The sequence below is a fragment of the Dama dama genome, chromosome 18 (assembly GCF_033118175.1).
Source record: "Dama dama isolate Ldn47 chromosome 18, ASM3311817v1, whole genome shotgun sequence".
Classification (NCBI taxonomy): domain Eukaryota; kingdom Metazoa; phylum Chordata; class Mammalia; order Artiodactyla; family Cervidae; genus Dama; species Dama dama.
In genome coordinates, this window is record NC_083698.1 from 25,661,606 (window position 1) to 25,684,017 (window position 22,412).

The window sequence follows — 22,412 nt, forward strand, 5'->3', positions numbered from 1 at the left end:
GGTGACATTATATTTTTAATAACCAGTTTAACATATACCATTTCTTGAAAGCATCTTAAAATTTCTTTAACAGTGGCATAGCATAAATAACTAAGTTACAAGATTGCATAGTCATTTTAGCAGATTTGGGGGAAAAAACCTGAAATAGTGGGCATATATGGCGTTTCTTGAGTGGACAAATGTTATAAAAGAGATGTTCTAAGGATGAATTGTGAAATTCAAAGATTTTATAATTTGTAAATGTATAAAATTTATACTTAAAAAACTCTAGAAATGTTTTCTCCATTTCTTTTATAGCTCATTATTATGCTTTTTTTGGTTCAGATGATAAGTTAAACTCTTTTCTGCCTTTAAGATAACTGGACTATTTGTGAAAACACACAGGATAAATACAAATGGAAGACATGTTTGTTTATGTATTTGTTTTATAATCATTAGCAATTTTATTCTGCAGAATATTCATTATACTGAATATTATACATTAGGATCATAATGTGTTTAATGTTATTAAAGTTATTTACAGAATTTTAGAAGCAGATAGGGAAACCTTAGTGCAGAGTTCCACAATATAACCTCAACAGTGTTTAGGTGGAGAGTTAGGGAAGAACAGAAAATGCATAGTGCTGAGGAGTGAGCCTCTTACGGTGGAGGACCTATTTTAGACAGCACAGAGAGACTTCTGCTAATCGTGTCGTGCCAGGCCGTGGAAGCCCATGGGAGACACAGTTTGCAGTAATTCACTGTCCCTTGAAGTCCAGAGGAAGAAGACGAGGCAAGAAGTCAGTGCAATACGTTTTTATGTATGAGATTAACATGAAACAATAAAACCTTTCGAAAGAGATATGTGTTGGCTATTGTGTGCTGATCTGAATAAAAGGAGAGAATAAAAGCAGAGAGGTTAGTTAACTAACCTTAACTAAATAACTGTAACTAAATACAACTCAACTTATAAATGTATCCAAGTTCACAGAGCAAGGAAACAACAAATGTAGAATTCTAATTCCAGTCTTTCTGACACCAAAATATGCAGGTATTAGCAAGCACTGTAGATTTCACTAGAGATGGAAAGGATAATAAAAACAATCAGTGTAAAGATGTTGCAGAAGGTCATTCTTTCTGGCCTGAGAAGAAAGTTGATGAATTTTTTTTTATTGATGAAATGTGGCACTATAACATACAAAATGAAATTACAGTTCACTGATTCAAAGTTGGAGTTTTCTTGGCTCACTTGCTAGAAAGCTTAGGAAGATTTTGAAGTTTGGACTCCTTTAGAAGAAAAAGGTGTGTGTGTGTGGTGTGTGTGTTTGACAGAGAGAAGCAGAGAAGCAGCAGAGAGGGAGGGAGGATATGAATATGAATGTTTAGCGAATGGGGCGAAGCCTCAGGGAGAGCTGCAGGGTAGGAAAAAATTAAGGAGGCAGAGAATTCAATGATGAAGAGCTCTGCTAAGAAGGTAAGACGAGCAATGACATTTTGGTTATTTCAGTGATAGGTACTGGAAACATCATCTTACCTTTCATTTGGTTAGAAATAAGTAATTAAGTGAATCATACAATTCAGAGTCAGTAGGGTTCATCCTAGCGTTGAATCACGTGAAAACACAGGAAAATACTCCATCAGAGAAAGGAAAGGAGATATTGCCACATGAGGCAAGACCATGATTATTAAGGTTTCCTCTCTATTAAGGAAAATGTAAAAGATAAAAAATCAGGAAATTTATGATTACAGTGAACTTTTGAATTTTAAAAAATCTCAGTATTAAAGGTTGAAATTTTAGGTTGATAGGAAGTCATTTTGAAACTTGTTGGTAGAAATTATATTAAAAGATATAGTCTAAGAGGTTAGTGTATGCTAAATGTATCCTTAGAAGGAAATTAAAGATGGGTAGAGTTAGGAATTTAGTGATTGAGGTGGATGGTTAGGGGACATCTTCCTCTGACACTGAATATAGTCTGCTTTTCTGCTACATCACAGAAAGAAGATGGTAGAGGATGCAGAATACTGGGAAGATCAGTTCTTAAATTTTGTCATTCTCAGTTTCAATCACAATCTTCTAATTTATATGTTCCAAAGAAAAGGTAGTTTTTACATGTGTCCCTTTCAGTTTTTCTGAATTAGTTGGGAGAGGAGAGCAAACTTTTATTCAGCACTAATTCTGGGCCAAAAACTGCTCACTCTGATTATGAGACTATGGTTGCTTTCAAGGAGCCAAGAGACTTAGTGATTATCCCCCTAAGGCAAGCACCTTCTGTCTTCTGATTTAACAAGCCCCTTCTATAATGTTCCAGCACTCAAAATCGGTCCTTTGTCTAAAAAATGATTTTAAAAAGAAGTAAAAATTTAAATAAATTATTCTTGTTTATTCCATCCTTCTTTTTTTGTCAAAATTTGAACTTATTTCATCATCATCTATGTAAATGAGGTCAGAATAATGATATTACTAGTTATTCTCTTAGGTTATGATGTTATAGAAATGAGTATATCGTCTGATTCAGCTCTATTTCTCTTCTGTATTGGACTTCCGTTGTGGCTCAGCTGGTAAAGAATCCACCTGCAATGTGGGTAGACCTGGGTTCGATCCCTGGGTTGGGAAGATTCCCTGAAGAATGGAAAGGCTACCCACTCCAGTATTCTGGTCTGAAGAATTCCACGGGCTGTATAGTCCATAGGGTCCTAAAGAGTTGGACACGCCTGAATGACTTTCCACTTTCACTTCACTTTCACTTCTGTATCAGTATTCTTAAAAAACACCAATGATTACAAATCTCCAAGTCAGTGGATTTTTCTCAGGTTTCCTTTTTATTTTTTGTGACTTTAAGCCTCATTGACCAACTGTTCCTACTTTAAATGTTAATTTTATATGCTGTACTTCCATTCATCTGCACTCTCTCTGTTTTCATGACTATATCCTTCATATCTTAATGCCAGAAAACTTGGGATTTGTATAGTCCAGTTGTCTCTTCTCTGCATGTTGTTCCATTGTTTTAATTTCCCCATGCTTTAATTATCATCACTCCCCTAAAGGCTTTAATTTAGTTCCTGTTCATTCTAATCAATAGGTATCTCCAATGGTAGAGCTTACCCCAGCTTTCTCATTGCTAGAGTGAACAGACTGATCAAGGCCATGTTGACATTTTTTGTTTAAGTTCTTTCATTTGTGATCTAAATCCACATCTGTAACTCTCAACCCTTTAGTGGACTCCAGGCTGACATTTCCAAGATGTGCTGCAGTTAGTTTAACCTACCAGATTTAAAAGTTGACCTCCCATTTTCTACGTATAATCAAAGCTATGGTTTTTCCAGTAGTCATGTATGGATCTGAAAGTTGAACCGTAAAGAAGGTTTAGCGCCGAAGAATTGATTCTAACTGTGGTGCTGAAGAAGACTCTGTTGAGAGTCCCTTGGACAGCTAGGAGATGAAACCAGTCAATCCTAAAGGAAATCAACCCTGAATATTCATTGGAAGAAGTGATGCTGAAGCTGAAGCTCCAATAATTTGGCCATCTGTTGCAAAGAGCTGACTCATTTTCCTTGGTGCTGGGAAACATTGAGGGCAGGAGGAGAAGGGGGCAACAGAGGATGAAATGGTTGGATGGAATCATCGACTCAATGGACATGAATTTGAGCAATCTCCAGGAGATAGTGAAGGACACGGAAGGCTGGCCTGCTGCAGTCCATGGGATTGCAAAGAATTGGACACAACGGAGCAACTGAACAAGATCCTCCACCTCAAAACTTGCTCATCACCATGATTTTCCTCAGTTCTGCTAATACCTCTCCCCTAATTATGCAGGTTTGACTTTTGTTTTCCACTTTGGCTCCATCATCTTCTCTCTCCTCTTGTCCAATATATCCCTGAGTTAAAAGCTTTCCGCCACCAGCTCTTTCTCTTTTTTAGAGTAGGAATCATCTTTTCTGATAAGTATTCTTTCTTTTCATAGTATCTAGTATATACAGCCTTGCACAGAGCAAATGCTCAAGATATTTTTGTTAGAAGGAGCATCTCATTCTCTTTCTTGTCTATCTGTTGTTAGTACTTGTTCAGAAATGTTGAATCATAATTAAAGTCAATAAAATGAGAATCAGAGCAACATTCTCTTTTTATCCACCCATAGCTCAAGTACAACATTTAAATGACCTGAATTCGAATCAGCTAGTTAGAAAAACAGTGCTGTTCTTTGAGTCCTTATAGAACATAAATTCAGTGAAAATCTGCTCAAACCACAACTCTAATTAAAGGTTTTAGCTGCCAAATAATATATTCTGGTTAAAGCCAAGTTAGTATTAAGGAGTGTTTCATGAATAACAGCACAAGCTTTATACTTTGCTTTTGATTTTCTCATGGGAAACTCATGTAAAGGAGAGTGATACCTCCCTGTTGACTTTAACTTTTAGAAATGCAAAGCATGCTGAAATTGTACATAATTCTCTTCTAAAGAAAAGGAAATAGCATTTCAATGGTTTTCCTCAGTGTCTTATTGAGTTATGGTAGGGCACAATTATGTCTGTTAAATTGATTTACCAGATGGAAGGTTACATTTTATATTTAGCTGATTAAGTTGTAGGAGAGTAGAATTGTATCTCATACCATAAAGATTATGTATAAAGGTACAAAATATTTTAATTAACTACATTTTGAAAGTGACTAATTAGAGACTTAAACTGTTTTTTCCCCCTCCTATTACTTACACTGTACCAAAAGGGGAAATTGTTCTTAGCAACGGGCTTTATACAGTTGTTATTGGGCTTAATAACTTTGTATCTCAAAAGGAATTTACTTAAAAAAAAAATAAAATGTTCCCACTTGAATGAGTTTTGGAAATTGATTGCTTTTAAAGCTATTTAGAACGTACAAAGTACTCAGCATTTGGGGGTTAAAATGATCCTTAACTTACACCCTTATGGAACATTAACAGAAAAATTTTAAAGAAATAAGCTACATTTTTGTCTTTTACTTTCTTTGTTGGATTATTTTACAAATAAGTAAATATATTAATTAAAACCTTACCTTTGTATAAAAATGATATCTGGTATACTGTTAAATATTAATTTTAAGCAAATTATTGTCTTGGTATTTCTGCTAAGTGATGGGCATATATCATTAATAGTTTTCTTTAATATTCTACTTTCTTACCTAAAACAAACAAACTATACACACACACACACACACACACATATATAGCACATATATATGTATATAAAAAACAGTGAAATCTGATCTAGTCAGAACCAGTATTTCAGAATATTCAGACTTTCAAAGCAGTGCCAGGTTTGGGATCCTTTAGACTGCTCTATTGACTTCTTATGACTCCTGTAATAAATTAGCACAAACTTAGTTACTTAAAACAACACATATTTATTATCTTACTGTACTTGGAGCAAGTTCGTCTCCTTGAGAGGCTGCCCACACTCTCTGGCTTCTGATCAGCTCTCCATCTTCAAACCCAGCAATAACTAGTTGGTCTTTGTTGCAGTGAATCATTCTGATACTTCTGCCTCCTCCATATTTTCAGAGAACCCTTGTGATTATATTAGCCCACCTGAATAATCCAGGATAATCTCCTCATCTTTAAACCTGCTGATTAGCAATCTTAAATCCTTTTACAACCTTAATATCTTTTTACTTTGTACTGTGACAGTCACAAGTTCTGGGGAGTAGGACATAGTCTTCTTTGCCCTGAGAACATTATTCTGCCTGACACAACTCCAGCATTTATTGTTTGTAAATTTTTTGATGATGGCCATTTTGACTGGTATAAGGTAATATCTTATGGCAGTTTTGATTTGCATTTCTCTAATAATTAGCAGTGTTGGGCATCATTTCATGGGCCTCTCAGTCATCTGTATGTCTTTGGAGAAATGTCTATTTAGGCCTTCTGCCCATTTTTTGATTGGGCTGTTTGTTTTTATGATATTGAGCTACATAAGCTGCTTGTTGGTTGCATCATTTGCAAATATTTTCTCCTGTTCTGTGGGTTGTCTGTTTGTTGGTTTTACTTATGGTTTCCTTTGCTGTGCAAAAGCTTTTGAGTTTAATTAGGTCTCCTTTGTTTATTTTTGTTTTTATTTCTATTACTCTGGGAGACCTACTGACAAAGATGCTGTTGTGATTCATTTTCAGAGAGTGTTCTGCCTGTGTTTTCCTCTAAGAATTTGATGATATCCAGTCTTACGTTTCGGAGAAGGCAATGGCAACCCACTCCAGCACTCTTGCCTGGAAAATCCCATGGACGGAGGAGCCTGATAGGCTGCAGTCCATGGGGTCGCTAAGAGTAGGACATGACTGAGTGACTTCACTTTCACTTTTCACTTTCATGCATTGGAGAAGGAAATGGCAACCCACTCCAGTGTTCTTGCCTGGAGAATCCCAGGGACAGGGGAGCCTGGTGGGCTGCCGTCTCTGGGGTCGCACAGAGTCGGACACAACTGAAGCAACTTAGCAGCATCAGCAGTCTTACGTTTAGGTCTTAATCCATTTTTAGTTTATTTGTGTATGATGTTAAATAGTGTTCTAAATTCATCTATTACATATTTACACATCCAGTTTTCCCAGCACCATTTTTTGAAGAGATTGTCTTTCCTCCATTGTATAGTCTTGCCTCCTTTGTCACAGATTAATTCACCATGGGTGTGTGTGGGCTTTCTATCCTATTTCATTGATCTGTACTTCTTCTTTTTTTTTTTTTCTAGTACCATACTAGTTTCATGACTGCAACTTTGTAGTACAGTATGAAGTTAGGGAGCCTGATTCCTCCAGCTCTGCTTTTCTTTCTCAAAATTACTTTGGCTATTCAGGGTCTTTTGTGTCACTGTGCAAATTTTAAGATTTTCTTATTCTAGTTCTGTGAAAAATGCCATGGGTAATTTGATAGGAATTTCATTGAATCTGTAGATTGCTCTGGTTAATACAGTCATTTTCATAGTATTGATTCTTCCAATCCAAGCACATGATGTATCTTTCCATTAGTGTTGTCTCCAATTTCCTTCATTACTGTCTTAGAGTTTTCAGAGTACAGGTCTTTTGGGTGATTGCTTTACGTGGCTATAACTGGACAAGTCAGAAGAAAATGAAGTAAACAAATGAAATAAAAACTAGAGAATGATGTTACAGTTTTATGGGAGTAAGCTGAAAATTTTCAGATAAACATCAGAGACAAAAATTTCAAAGTCATATATTTGAAGAAAGTAAGTTGTACAGCATCTAAAATTTGATGGTGATTTACTTTGTTTACTATTCTAATCAATACTCTTGAACTCTTTAAAAGTCAGAAGAATGGCTATTATTGTCCATATTTTCAGACAGGAAAATTGAGGCACAGAGACACTGAATAATAATAAAACTTGATCCAAGTCACATAGTATCACAGTCAAGACTGGAAAATAGCTCCAGACTTTTATGAGTATAAACAAGGTAAGTTCATGCTGATAGCACAAATGTGTACAATAAAGCTTAGACTTACGGTGATACTCAAGTAGTTATCAGAAGAATGGTATTAGTTTTCTAACCATACTATCCTGACTGTCAGGTTTTATGGAAAGAATTATGTGCTGTTCGACCATGTGCCCCCATCAAATATAGGGTCACCCCAGTACAGATCTATAGGAGATAAATAAAACTATGAAATATGTGTGAAAAATTACATGGCATACTTCATAGTTTTATTTATCTCCTATACTAGATGTATTATTTTTTAATTATGTGTTTATTTACTTAGGGCAGTGCTGGGTCTTCTATTATTTGTTTATTTATTTGGGGTTGTGCTGTGTGAGCTTTTCTCTAGTTGTGACAAGCTTCTAACTAAACTAATTGGTTTATTACTGAAAGAAGATTAATAGCATAAATAATTAATTTTGAATTTTATTTTTAAGTATGAAATTTTAGAACTCAAGAGGACTTTTAGAAACATGCCCTCGTCTTATTGAAGTGATAATTCAAAATTTTGCTTTATTTTCAGAATACAGATTTTCAAAATTTACTTCTGCTTTTACATAAATAAAATATATTTGAAAAATAAAGCATATAAGGGTATTAACATAGAAAGGTATTTTGTATGTGGATTTCCTTGACTCCAAACATGGTATTTTTGATGCTTGCCAGACAAATGAAATTCCTCTGGCATTCTGCAGCTGATCTCTAAGGCCTCTTGGCATAAAGTTCAACATCAAGAAATTCTTACAAATTAGAAAAGCTGAAGTTCAGCTAGTTCTCTTCTCAACATTTCAAACCCAGTCTTTTACTCTAAGTTTCCTTTCATGCTTGAGTATATGGGAACATTTTGTTTTTTCATTCAACAACTATAAAGACACACCATGAGTTTATGTCGTTCAGTACTAAGAATAGACACAAAATTAATGCATTTGCTGTCCCAAGTGATATGTGTGGTAGAGTAGTTTCAGTGAAACAATGAGAGTTAGAGCCATATTGCAGTGGTTTGAGGTTAGAAAATGGTGGTGGCAAGTGTAAGGCTACTTTAAAAAAAAAAAACAAAAAAACTTTACTGTAAATTAAAGTATAAATGCAGAGAGTAGCTAATAATATCTATATTTCGGGGGGGGGCTTATTTTTATTTGAATGGGAAAGATCTGAGCATGTCTGCCTGCTAAGAAAAAAGCCAACCTAGAGAGGGAGTGTAAAGATACAGATTAGAATAACCTCTGTTAGCATATTGAGTTATGTTGATATAATTGCCTAATTTAGCTAAATTTTGCTTGAGGTTTTTCTTTGAAGCCTCATCTTCATTTAGTATTGCTTCCCTCTCCCCTCGCCCCCCCGCCCCGCCCCCCAACAGGCTAGTGTATTTAATCTCCATCCCTTGAATTTGCCAGTATCTTCCCCTGGATAGGGTTGCTTCCTCTGCCTGGAACTGAGCTTCTCTCCCACCTCTACCTGTCAGAATCTCTCAGTCCCCAGGACTTACCCTCTAGGGAAAGGAATCCCTGCCTCCCAGCTCCGAGGCCCCTCTTAGACCTGTCATATGGCAGTGATCACATTTAGTGTGTTATTTGTTCTTGCTAGGCCATGAATGCCCAGTAGGAAAAATCTCTCTAGTCTATCTTTGAGAAGTTGCCTCAGCACTTAAACACACCCCTTTTCCCATTCATTGATTCATTCGTTCAGTAAATAACTAATGAATTTGACCTATGTAGTAGGCACTGTATAAGTGCTGAATAAACAATGGAAACATAACTAGATATGTTCCCACTCCTCACAGAACTTGCAACTTCGGTTCTAAGTATTATTTAATAACTCTTAACTAAATAAACAATGGAACCAACTGAACAGAAAGTTGAATTTAACTATAAAAGTGATGAATTATCTCATCACTTATTATTATTTGCTTCTATCCAGAATCACAGTATTTGCTTAAAATATATTATCTGTTTTTAAAAATGGTAATTTGTGCTTTAATGTCATAATTTTTTTTTTTTGAGATAATTATTTCTTCTCCTGTCCTAGTATTAAGCACAAAAACAAAGCCCAGCATTGAGTGAGCAGCTTGTGTATTCAGTCACTCAGGAGAGTTTTTCTGGGTGCTGCCTAAGCCAGCTGAGCATCAGGCACTGTGGAGAAAACACTGTGAGGAAAAGGAAATAGGGTTGAACACAGCGTGCTGCCCTGGGAGTGAGGAGGCTCAGGGCTCTGTCATGGGCTTTCAGCTTCAGAGGTGCCTGCTCTGGCTCAGGAGTTGAAGCACTCATAGCTGCTAAGAGAGAGTGCCACCAAGAGCTAATAAGCCTTCTGTTCTAGACTGAGCTTCTGTTTCCCAGAAAAAGTGAAAAGTGAAAGTGTTAGTTGCTCAGTTGTTTCTGACTCTGTGACCCCATGGACTGTAGTCCACCAGCCTCCTCAGCCCATGGAATTCTCCAGGCAGGAATACTGGAGTTGGTAGCCATTGTCTCCTGCAGGAGATCTTCCTGACCCAGGGATCGAACCTGGTTCTCCCGCATTGTGGGCAGACTCTTTACCATCTGAGCCAGCAGGGAAGCTCAGCCTCCATATTGTTCTCACATACTTCTCTGAGACCTGCTTCCTGGGTCTCTGTAATACTCCTTGCCCTTTATGGTGATTGATTTTCCCCCCCTAATCATAAGAACTTGTCATTGTTGTTTTCATATATGAGGAACCTAAGAATTATATTTCCATTGATGGGAGGAAATACTCAGAAATATACACATGGCTTCACAGTGATGTGTCCCACTATTCTGTCTTTGAAAGTAAAACATTGTAGATCACCTAAGTGACCAGTGTTATCAAAGGCTTAAATAAAATGGTGGATACTCACATGTATAGGTGTCTGAGTAATACATGGCATATCCTCATAATGTATTTTTAGAAGAATATATAATTGGAAAAGATTCATGATAAAATTTTAAATGAAAACATAATAAATAATCATTTTAAAGACTATATAATTACTGGAGAAAAACTCATAATGCATTAAGTGAAGAAACAGGATCTTATTTTCAAATACTTTTATATATACAACACAAAAGAAACATTATAGTAGGGTATACTCATTTCCCATTTCCAAAATGCATCCTATTTCCAAAAATTTCAAACATGTATGAAACTTTGAGATGTATGTATGATTCACATAATTAGAAGAAAGCAATAAATGTTATTATAAAATAAATACACTATAAATTGATTAATATTTACCAGTGTGCTTTTTGAAAAAGAATAATTCTCTTTGAACAAATAGTATCATAATTGATATGTTGTCAGTAAGAGGATGGATGGATGTCTACATTAGTATTTCTGAATACTATTATAGTTTTTCCAGGAAATTGCATTTATATATTGCCATAAATGTGGCTAGCTATTAAAAGCTAAAATTTCCCAATAAATGATTTTTTAAAAAACTTTTACATATGAAATACATATCATTAACTGGTTGTAATTAAAAAGAATTAGACTAGAAATTTTTGTCCCTTGATATCAAAATGCATAAAATCTGATTCATAACATTAAATATTTGTATTATCCAAGCCCCTCAAAAAGCATAAGTTGTGTTAGATATACTGTTTTGTTCTGAATGCTAATTTTAAAAATCTGTAGGCTTGGTCTAATTATAAAATTTTTTAATTAGAGTAACCTATATTTTTAGATCAACTTTAGAGAATTTACTCATGTCCCCAGAGTGTCAGTTCATAATTGTAATGACTCTTTGATTGAACAGTTCACATGTGACTAGGCCTGCTACAGTGTTAGCATAAAAGAGAGAAATGACGGGCAGGAACTATTCCAGGAAACCTAATCTTCAGAAAGGACATTCCAAATAGACTGAATGAGAGATAAGATTATGCCTGCTTGGTTCCAAGTGACAGAATGTTATAATAGAGAAATGCCAAGATAGACCTCTGGGTGGGAAATAGCAGGTGTAATCTGGGGAGAGGAGGGGCTAGGTAGATAAGCTGACAGAGATCTGGTCCTGCAAAGAAGAATAGACAATGTCAGAGAAGGGATGTGACACTTGCAATGGAGCCCCAAATTTCACCTATGATTGTGGTGCTAAATGTGCAGGTGAAATAGTTGAATATCCCCAATATTCATTAATATAAAGATGCATTTCTTAATCTAGTACTTAATCTTGATAAATCATTAGTAATTTTAATTAGTAATATCATTATCCATTTCTCAATGAAAAATCTTTTCTCCTATGGTCACCTCTCTTATGAGAATCAAGAACTTCCTTATACCATGATATGTGGTTATTGAATTTTTGTCTAAACTGTTGGTGTAAAGAATATTCACAAATTAGGATTAAAAATGAACAAAGACAAGATGCACAAAGTAGGTAATCATTCTTAGTAAATGGTGGTATATTTAAGACACACGGTAAATTGAGTTGAAATTATAAATGGAAATAAAAGAAGTGAGGAAAATGTGAAGTCAATTAGTAAACATAAAGTATTTTAAATATACTGAGTGAAAGATCAGGAAAGGACTACTGTTATTTTTGTTGCTATTATAGATAATACTGCCCTAGGCAAAAGGAATAAACCACTTGTAGCCTTCTGTCTCTGTGCGTGCATGCTAAGTTTCTTACCTTTTAATTTTATTCATTCTTAGTCTTATATATGGACAGAATTACACATTCATTTATCCAACATCTATCTATTGACCAACTTTTTTGTGATGACCAGTCAGTTGAACTAGGAACTTCATTCAACCCCTTTAATCTTCCACCATGGTATATCTATATGTATCATCTACAATAGATGACAAAATAGCTCATGGAGATCCCCAAACTCACCCAGGATTGCCAGGTGTTAGTACATGAAATAGTTAGCACTGAAATCTGAGTCTACTGTCTGTTTGTGTCAGAGACCTGTTTGCCTCTACAAAAGATAGCTTCTGTGTTTGTATGTGTGTACATATGCAAAGTGACACTCCCACACTCACATACACACTCCACACACCAATCTCTTAGTGAAATGACAAGTTTGGACCTTCCGACTTACTGTGCTTTAGAATCTTAATTTTTTAACCTTTGCTTCTGCTATCTAACTTTACTGCTTTTCTCATTGTTTATTTTCACACCTTTTGACACCTAAGTTAATTTCAAACTAGGGAGATCCGTATGAGAAGAAAAGATTTCAAACACATTTAACTCATGGGGCATTTTTCACATGTTTTCTGTTTCCTTTGTTCACTTGTTTTTTAAGCAAAAAGAGAAAAAAGTTTTAGTTCTCTCATCTTTAACATTTTTTCATTTAAATAGTGATAATCAATTTTTCATGCAGTGTTTTCATCTCAGCAAACAAATACATTTTTTGGGCACACACACTAAAAGTTTGCCTTCTGTTTTTGTGATTAATTGAGATGTAGAGAGTGATGGGTGTGGGGTAAAAATAGAAAGGCAATTAGTGCAACTAGGCATGAAATACATTCAAATACAAGCAAAATGTCTCCCCCATTAGTGATCTCTTTCTGGGCTCTTGAGAATTTTCATCCCATTAGTAAGTCACTGGAATGGAAATCTTCAGTCCTTGGGGAGACCAGAGCATTGAAAATGGAATTAACTCCTAACTGCAAACTGAGTCAGCACAATAGGTTATTAATTCTACTGCCTGGGTATATGTCATGCTGAGATTGGTGTGTGGGCTTCTGAAATGTTAGGAGTGAGTTTATAAAGCATTATGAGGACTAAATGATGGTTATTTATCATTCCAACCTTGGCCTTCACCACCAAGATACTAATACTTCTGGTGACTCAAAATCAAAAGTGAAATACAGGCAAAAGTTTTTGCTAAAACCAATAAACTTGGCCTTTTACTTAGAGAAGTTGTGATTGTATATTTTGAGAAAATAAATTTATGTTGTACTTTATAGAATATCAGTAATTGCTAGTTTTTACAAGCCTGTGCCCTCAATTGATAAATATAGCACTATGTCTCAAATATTACCCTGTTGAGAACTAGAATTCAGACTTTTTCTGCACATTTTCATAGCCAATTGAAGTTGACTAGCTTTGATTTGAATGAAGTTATAAATTTAAAATATATTGAAATATTTACTGTTATAAGCTACCTGTAGCACTCCCTGGTTTCTGATAATCTTTTTTTCTTCTGATACTCTCCTACATCCTCTTTGAGAATCTCCAAGATACCATTATCCCCTTTATTTTCTCTGTGTAGAACAATTATTAACATCTTCCATTTCCTGATTACTTACCCCAGAGTTTTCACACTTGGCCATACCATTTGGGTCCAGATAATTCTTTGTTGTGGGGCTGTCCTGTGTGTAGTAGAATGTTTAGCAACATCCCTGGGCTCCACCCACTACATTCCAGTAGCATCTCCCCATACTGACAATCAGAGTATCTCCAGACATTGCCGGATGTCCCTGGTGTCAAAATCTTTGCCAACTGAGAATCACTGATTTATCTTCTGCTAAATATTGTTTTGTTTGACTCCATGATAACTTTGCAAAATATGTACAACTGTGTTACTCAGAATCTTGGCAAGTAACAGAACCCACATGATGTGGATCATAGGCTTTTATGAAGGGAACTGCTTACAACAGCTTGGGGATGTTGAGGCACCCAGAAAATAGCTACAGCAGGAAGCTGTTCCCACCCCTAGTGCTGAAGAAGCACAGAGAAGAAATAGGGTTGCTAGAGTGCTGAGAAAGCTGGAACCATGGAATGGAACCTTCAAGAGGGAGATGAAATCAGGAAGAGACAAAGCTATACCCGGCGATGCAGCACTATAGCAGAGAGAATATAGGATACCTGGTCTCGAACTCCTCAATTCTTCGATCACTGGCCAGGCTTAGCAGTAGGCTGAGTCCAAACAAGACCCAAGCAGCAAAGGAATGGGGTGATGCAACCCCAGGATTTGGTCTTGTAATCTTAGAGAAAGAAGGAAAATGCAATCTATTGGGATGTATGGAGGAAAAAAAAAAGGAAAAAAAAAAAAAAACTATCTCCATTTTAACATGAGAAACTGAGATTTAAAGATATAAAGTAATTCATCAAAGCCAAATACCCAAAGTGTAAACAGGCACTTAAAGCACATCTGTTTCACTCCATAAACTATAACGGTATCTTCATAACTGACTTTCATGAATGAGCAGACTGATAGTAGATGATAGATGCGAAACCAGAATCCCGTTCTCACACCTACTCTGATGTCCACTTTTTTTTTTTAAATGTTGACTATAGAAAGCTATTTAAAAGATGAATATCCAGCCTATTCTCAAATAGACACATAGGAACAAAAGCTTTCTGCTGACCTGTGAAGTCATTTTCTGAAAAGCTTATGGAATTCTAGGTTTCCTGTAGAATGTTTAAGTGGCACATGCTGGTTTTCCAAGCTGTTGGCACATTTTCGTCTTTACTGCAGATATTTGGCCCTGGCCAGTGCAATGCGTGAGGAGAAGGAGGGTTAGACTGGGTATCGGGATCTGGGGCTCAGTCCCGGCTCTGTCATTCCTAGCATAACCCTGGCAGTGGCAGCAATAATAAAAATTACCTAAACCAAAATCACTGCAGGTGGTGACTGCAGCCATGAGATTAAAAGACGCTTGCTCCTTGGAAGAAAAGCTATGACCTACCTAGATGGCATATTAAAAAGCAGAGACACTACTTTGCCAACAAAGGTCCATCTAGTCAAGGCTATGGTTTTTCCAGTAATCATGTATGGATGTGAGAATTGGACTATAAAGAAAGCTGAGCACCAAAGAATTGATGCTTTTGAACTGTGGTGTTGGAAAAGACTTTTGAGAGTCTCTTGGACTGCAAGGAGATCCAACCAGTCCATCCTAAAGGAAATCAGTCCTGAATATTCATTGGAAGGACTTATGCTAAAGATGAAACTCCAATACTTTGGCCACCTGTTGTGAAGAACTGACTCATTGGAAAAGACCTTGATGCTGGGAAGGATTGAAGGCAGGAAGAAAAGGGGACGACAGAGAATGAGATGGTTGGATGGTATCACCAACTCGATGGACATGAGTTTGAGCAAGCTCCTGGAGTTGGTGATGGACAGGGAAGCCTGGCGTGCTGCAGTCCATGGGGTCGCAAAGAGTTGGACACAACTGAGCGACTGAACTGAACTGAAACCTTTTTCTTCCCTTTTGCATTCACCCAGATCTTCATAGTTATTCTTAGGTTTCTAGTCCTGTGGCCAAAGTTCTGTGAAATAAGGAAGATGTTAGAGTTTCATATTTGAATTCACAAATGTAGAGCCAGGCTCAGAAAGCACTAAAAATCGCACTGAAAATCTCATAAGTGGGATGTGTGGTCCCAATTCCACATATTCCTGCTGAAACATGGTGCCTTTTCTACTCCATCTTTGAAGTGATGGATCAATTGGTTTACTCCATCTGGAGAGCCAGTCTGTAACATCTGAATCCATTAGACTTCATCATAAAGTTATGTCTAGATCAAGATCTAAGAATCTGTGATTTTTATCCTAGGCTTATAAGCAAGATGACAGCAGATACCAGTATATTAATAGTTAGCATATAGGGATTCATTTTTTTAATTTGAAATGGAATATATTTATTAACCTACAACTTATCAGAGGCAAAATTGGTGTTTTTAAAGACATTTAAAAATAAATATATGGGGGTGGGTGTGTGTATGTTAGTCACTCAGTCATGTCCGACTCTTTGCGACCCCATGGTCTGTGGCCCGCCCAGTTCCTCTGTCCATGGAATTATTCAGGCAAGGATACTGGAGTGGATAACCATTCCCTACTCCAGAGGAATCTTCCCAACCCAGGAATCAAACCTGGGTCTCCTGCATTGCAGGCGGATTCTTTTCAACCTGAGCCACCAGGGAAGCCCAGGTATGGGGGTAAGGGTGGGGATCTAAGTGAAATGGAATATAGTTCCATCTTTTCCCCTTTATTCGCAGGTATGTTGGATACTAGTAATTCAGATTCAGTCTTCTCCGCTAAGATCAAGTGGGTTAAGGAATGTCTGCACTCCTGGAAAGTCTGGCAAGAATTTTAATCCTTCCGCCAAACTATTACCCTTCTTTGCTTCAAAGTGGGAGGCCCAGGAAGTAAGACCTTTGTGGTCTCTAGTCACTGGGCTTCTTGTACTCATTCCTGATTTCTACCCTTATCTCCTGTCCATTTTTTACTTTTACAATATTTCCAGGTTCCCTTTTTTTTTTTTTTTTTTACATTTTTAGTGTTTGGGGGCATAAAAATCAGCTGTGAACACCCCCCCAAATTAACTTTTTAATTTTATCTAGCCAGTTCCAAGAAAATCTAGGATTCTCAGTCCAAGGTAGATCTAAAAAAAGAGGTGTGAGTGAGAGAAGAACAAAGAGGAAACTAAAGTATTTAATATCAAAAATAAATAAATGAGTAATAGAAGATTGTAAGTTATACTTTTGATATCTTCTGTAATTGGGCAGAACTATAAAATTCCTTCAAAGAAATAATTTTATCTGCTCCAGAATTCTAGCTACATTATAACATTGTATCTGATATATGTGATTAGTAATGCTTTGGAAAAGCAGTTCTATAATTGTTCTGCTGTTCCTACATAAAGAACGGTTGAAGAGCAGTATTTTCAGTGTTAGAAGATTAGACGTGAGCTAGGTTATCTGGGTACAGATGCTGGCTTCGTCATCCCTTTTTACTTTGATGACTTTGGGCAAGTTATTTACATCTCTGTGTTTTGGTTTCCTCACTGATACAATCAAAGTGTAAGTAGACTCTCTCTGTCCCATTAGATTTTCTGTGGTTAAAGAAGTTAATATTGACAGAGATTTCAGGACAGTAGTGGAACATAGTGATCACTGTACAAATGTTAGTTGTCATCAGAAGCATTGTTTTCCTAATTATCATCATCACCACCACCTCCATCATCATTGATTTCTATTACAAAATCAATCCAATGTTTCCATTCTTCTAAAGTACAATCACTTCAAAACTTAATGCATGAAGATAAATTATAGAGCATCACTCTTTAGAATAGTGTAACCAAAGAAACACATATGTACGAATAATGTGCTTTTGTATTTTGGAATATATAACCTAACTCAGAACTTTACCTATAAGACTTGGCCATCCCTCCTTTCTAATTGACTGTGTATTCACTGCATACAAAGGTTTGCTCATAGTGATTCTACTTGGTTTTGTGTTTCTATACTAAGTGTATTTTCCCAGGATTTCAGGTCAGAAACTACTGACACTGAAATATTTCAGGAGTCAGAATTAGACATAAATTATTTTCTGCAGGTGTCTTCCTATTACCAGAAGTCAGCCAAGAGTCTCTAAAATCACATTAGGGTACTGTTTTAGTGGTTCTTGAGTTTCACCCTTGAGAGAATTAAAAGAACTGACAGTGAAGTATAATAAATCTTATTCTGACCCAAACACTCTCAGTCATTTAACTTCCCATTAACAATCCCATTTCTGCTAGATAAAATAAGTAGAAAGTATGTTTTTACTCTCTTTCCACTTTACATTTAGAGATGTAGAATAATATTTCACACACTTCATAAAAATAATTATGACATTTGTCTGTTTAATTAATTTATAATCAATGCCTTATTTACATGCTTGGGTTTTAATTTGACATGAGAAGGGACCAAGAAAAGGGTGAGCCTTTTTTTTTTTATTACACAGGAGCTATTGGCTCTCCATTTTTTAATTTTTATCTATTTTCTTTGTCTCAATTCCCAGCCTCTGAGCCCAACTTGAAGGTGCGGTCCAGGTTAAAACAGAAAGTGGCAGAGAGGAGAAGCAGCCCCTTACTCAGGCGGAAGGATGGAAATGTTGTCACTTCATTCAAGAAGCGAATGTTTGAGGTGACAGGTAATTGAGGACTGGGTAGATACACACTGGAAAAAAAAAATAAAACAACTGCTGCCAGTAGGAATGAAACAAAATTAGCTTAGAATAAATATACCTGCTGTATATTAAAATTTATTTTGAAGAGAAATATTTCTTGAAAGGAAGTTATATTGAAAGCTCACAAGTAGTTCAGTAAACCTTGCCTTGCATTCACCAGCTGTGTTAAACAGGAAATGAATGAAAAACAGAACTATATGTCAATAGGCATAACTAGGGAATGCCAGAGCTCACCTTAATCTTTTCAGAAACAAGCAGTCCATTTTGGGAATGCCAGGCCAGAGAATATAACTTTTAATGAAACTTGATCAGAAATGAGCAGTGGGAGGTTCAAGAAGAATGCTTCCCCCGTACTCAGATATTAATGTACAGAATACATCTGGGAAAATTAAACTATGTGAAACAGCAAAACCTTGACTTTTCAACAAATTTACCGAACTCATAAATGACATTATGTGTTTACTGGTGAACTGGGACTTGTGGCAGGAGGGGGATATATTGCCTTTTGTGAAGGGAAAGAAACTGTCATTTTCACTAGTCTCAAATGGAAGAGTTCTTAGTTTTTTAGCTGCCTGGTTAGTAGTGGGGTGAACAGGTTAGGAAATTCAGCCTGATGTCTTACAAAGCCCTCTAGTCCCATTTGTACCTGGTCTGAAAAGACATAGGGATAGACGAACCAAAAAGGCTAGCCAGAATAGCAAAACCAACTATTGTTTTTTGAGTAACTACTTAGAGCTATGCATTGTATGTGGCCATTTCCTTTGGTTGCATCAATATAGAAATGGAAATCTTGAGCCATGTTTGTCCATTCCCATGGAAAATTGTGCTTATATCAAAGTAGTCAGTTGGCATTATTTCTCTAGGATCGAATCTTATTCTTAGAAAGTTTTTTAAAAATTGTTTCTTTTCTGTATCTTCTTTGGTCATAATAGTGTCTAGTTTAGGGAGACAATATGAAGATTGTGGAGGCAGAGGTAGAAAAGTGTAGACTACCAATGAGGCAGTATTTTGACAGATCACTTGGGAGAAAAAAAAAAATGTTTAGTCTCCTATTCAGTCCTGACAGATTAACATGTTTATCTGAGGAAAAGTATTGGTGAAAATCTTTTTTTCTTGTGGGATAATAAATATTAAATAAATAATTATTTTACTAGAGTTTATTTTCCAGTATCAAATATAATCACTAGTTTAGACCAATTCAATAATGAATTTAAAGTTACAGACTGTTTTACCCAATAAACCTATTAGTATTTCATTAAGTGAAAATCTTAAGTAAGTTTTCATAATAGAAGTCCTTGGTGGGAGTGGGTATGAATCTGTAGAGTGAATCTGTATTAATGAAAGTAAATGATAATGAACATATAAATTGTCTAATGTCATGACCTATAGGTCATTTTTCTGATGGGAGATAGTAGGTTCTCTCATAACAGAAAAACTTAAAGAAAATAGAGACACATATATATTGCTTTTTTGTTCTTTAAAATCTTACTGAGGTTTTATTTATTTATTGCAATGTTCTTTTCTATTTTTCTATTAATCTTTTTCATGATCATAACTTTTCCCCACATGGTCACTTTTACTTTCTTACCAAATTTCAGTGGAATTTAGCTCAATACTTAGCTGAGTAATAATTAATTCTCATTTATAGGGGTTATGATTTGCTGGGGTTCCACCCAGGTTCTTTACTTGTGAAATATCATAAATTTTCTCTCATTTTGTGAGATAATAACTCCCCTTTTAAACTGAGGGAAAAAATCTTGTATTTGAAGAGACTAGACACACATTTCTGATCAGTGAGATGGGACTTATGGATGCTTTGGTTGATATTTTTAACTGTATGTAAAATGTATGTTTTAACTGATATTTTAACTTTATATTGCAGTTAATCTAAATGTTTTTGGAGAATTTGAACTACTGGACACACAGTTTTCTGCACCTCTGTATCCTCTTTCTCTGTCAGTTTTCATTGATTAGGATGAGCTCTGTTTGGATCTTAATACTAATTATTTTTGCTGTCCAGTCAGAGACCGCCATAGCATGATAGCAGTTGAATTGCCACTGCTGTTTATGTCTTACCTCTATCCTCTCTCTTCCCTGTTTCATAGGTTCAACTGTTTGCTTTTTTCCAAACCCATGCCGCCTCTCTCCTCCCAGTAGTTAACATGAGAGTCACATGTCATCTTCCCCTTTTTCAAATTCAAGGGTCTTCTGCTCTTCCCCCTACAAAGCCATGCTATTTTTAAAATTCTAGGTCCTGGCACATTCCTGTGCCTGCAATGTCTTCTCCTCCACTCTCCCCTCCTCCACTGCCCCCATTTCATGAGTTGCTCTTCTTCAAGTCCCAGTTGTGATTTTAGTTCTACTTAGACATTTTTCTCAGTGTTCCCAGAAAATCAGTTGCTACCTCTTCTCCCAGACCATGTCCAGTGTTATCTTGTAGAATCCTGTGGTAGACTCTATCGTCTTACATTCTAGTATCTGCCATAGTGATTTCTATTCAATATATAAGGTAAAATTTCAGTATGAATATCACATAAAAAATATAAATAACATACTTTTAAATTGGCAAGACATTTTAAAATAGTTTTCTTTTTATTTATTTATTTTTTAAAGACAGGATGCAGAATGAGACTTTAATTAGAAATCAGTGTGTAGTCATACAAGAAAGACAAAGAGTTTGGAGTCCAGGGGAAACAAATTCCTGAAGGATTTTTTTAATGTTCATTTTCTTTCTTAAAAATAAACAAGAAAGAGGCACATATAAAAAGTATGTTAATCAAAATGTAAGCAAGATATGTAGACTGAAAGGCGGTGTGCGAAATATATTTAGGAACTTTATGGTACTAGTGACTTGAAACCCCATAGTATGTAGGTGGTATGATCAGAATTCTGTCACCAGTCTCACATTCTTTCCATTGGTGATACACTTCTGAGTAGAGAAGTATTTATAATAGAAAGTTGAAAGTGGTAAGTGTTCCAAGGGAAGGCAAGCAACTATAGCCTGCAGATTGGGCGCTCCCATTTACAGGGGACAGATGGTGTATGAGCCAGGCTTTGAACATAGAGGTGGGATTGACCGTGTGGTGAAGTAGGTGGAGAAATAAGAGCGTAAAACTGCCTGAAATGGGAGAGTGGCACATACGGGGAGCAGGCAATTTAAATGTGACTGAGTGCAGAGTTCAGAAAGGACAGTAGTAGGGAATAATGTCAGGCTCCATTTTGGAGCAGAGGAACATAGTTAAAGTCGTCTCACTCTGATCCATCTGGCAGCAGTTTAAGGAAAGTTTGGAAGGACTGCTGTAGCAACTCAGAAATATTAGGAGATATTTTATGTAGTCCTTGAGAGGATAATGAGGGCTGAGAGATTAAACTGAAATCTCTGTAGTCAGAAGAAGATGAAAAATAATGGAAAGAACAAAACAAACTGACCTAGTAATTGATTAGATTTGGAGTAAGGAAGGGAATGAGAATGACTCTAAGGATGACTATAAACAGAGTTAAGCAGGGCACATTAATATTAAAATACACTGAATTCAATATACATTAAAGAGAGATTAACAATGTCCAGCATTCCAAAGGGATTCAGACTGGAAATTCTGAGAGGGAACAACAAGAAATACAGCTTTTTATGGGAGGAAATATTAAAGGCAGAGGAGAAGGGGACAACAGAGGGATGAGATGGTTGGATGGCATCACCAACTCAATGGGCAAGAATTTGGGTAAACTCCAGGACTTGGTGACGGGCAGGGAGACCTGGCATGCTGTGGTTCGTGGGGTCACAAAGATTTGGACATGGCTGAGCGACTGAACTGAACTGAAAGCAAGGATTCTGCCTAAAAATGATAGTTGTCATAACTTTGAGTTGTTTTGACAAGGGAAAGAGAAATAGGATAAGGCTACAAACTTTGGTGAATACCTACATTTAGGAATTGATTGAAGGAGGACAAGCCAGAGAGATGGAAAAACAAACTTGGAGGTAGAGAATTTTATTGTAGAAAGGATGAGGAGAATGAGAATTGTTTTGTCAAAACTGTTCAAATTTGGTCTTTTTGAGAGAATAATTGCTGTCCACAATAAGTAAGCTAGATGGC

At 36.2% G+C, this 22,412-nt stretch overlaps 1 protein-coding gene across 8 annotated transcripts in view; it reads left to right on the forward strand.

Moving 5' to 3' along the window:
* Positions 1-22,412, forward strand: part of HDAC9 (histone deacetylase 9) — an 896,685-nt gene that overhangs the window by 478,938 nt on the left and 395,335 nt on the right. For 7 of the 8 annotated variants that reach the window (XR_009696639.1, XM_061165031.1, XM_061165032.1 and 4 more), the window contains exon 7: positions 18,154-18,285. The exons of the other annotated variant lie outside the window; for it this stretch is intronic. Coding sequence is in view for 6 of the 7 variants with exons in the window: in XM_061165031.1 (XP_061021014.1) it covers positions 18,154-18,285 (132 nt within the window). In the remaining variant the exon portion in view is untranslated. The remainder of the gene's footprint in view (positions 1-18,153; positions 18,286-22,412) is intronic. 8 annotated transcript variants of the gene reach the window in all.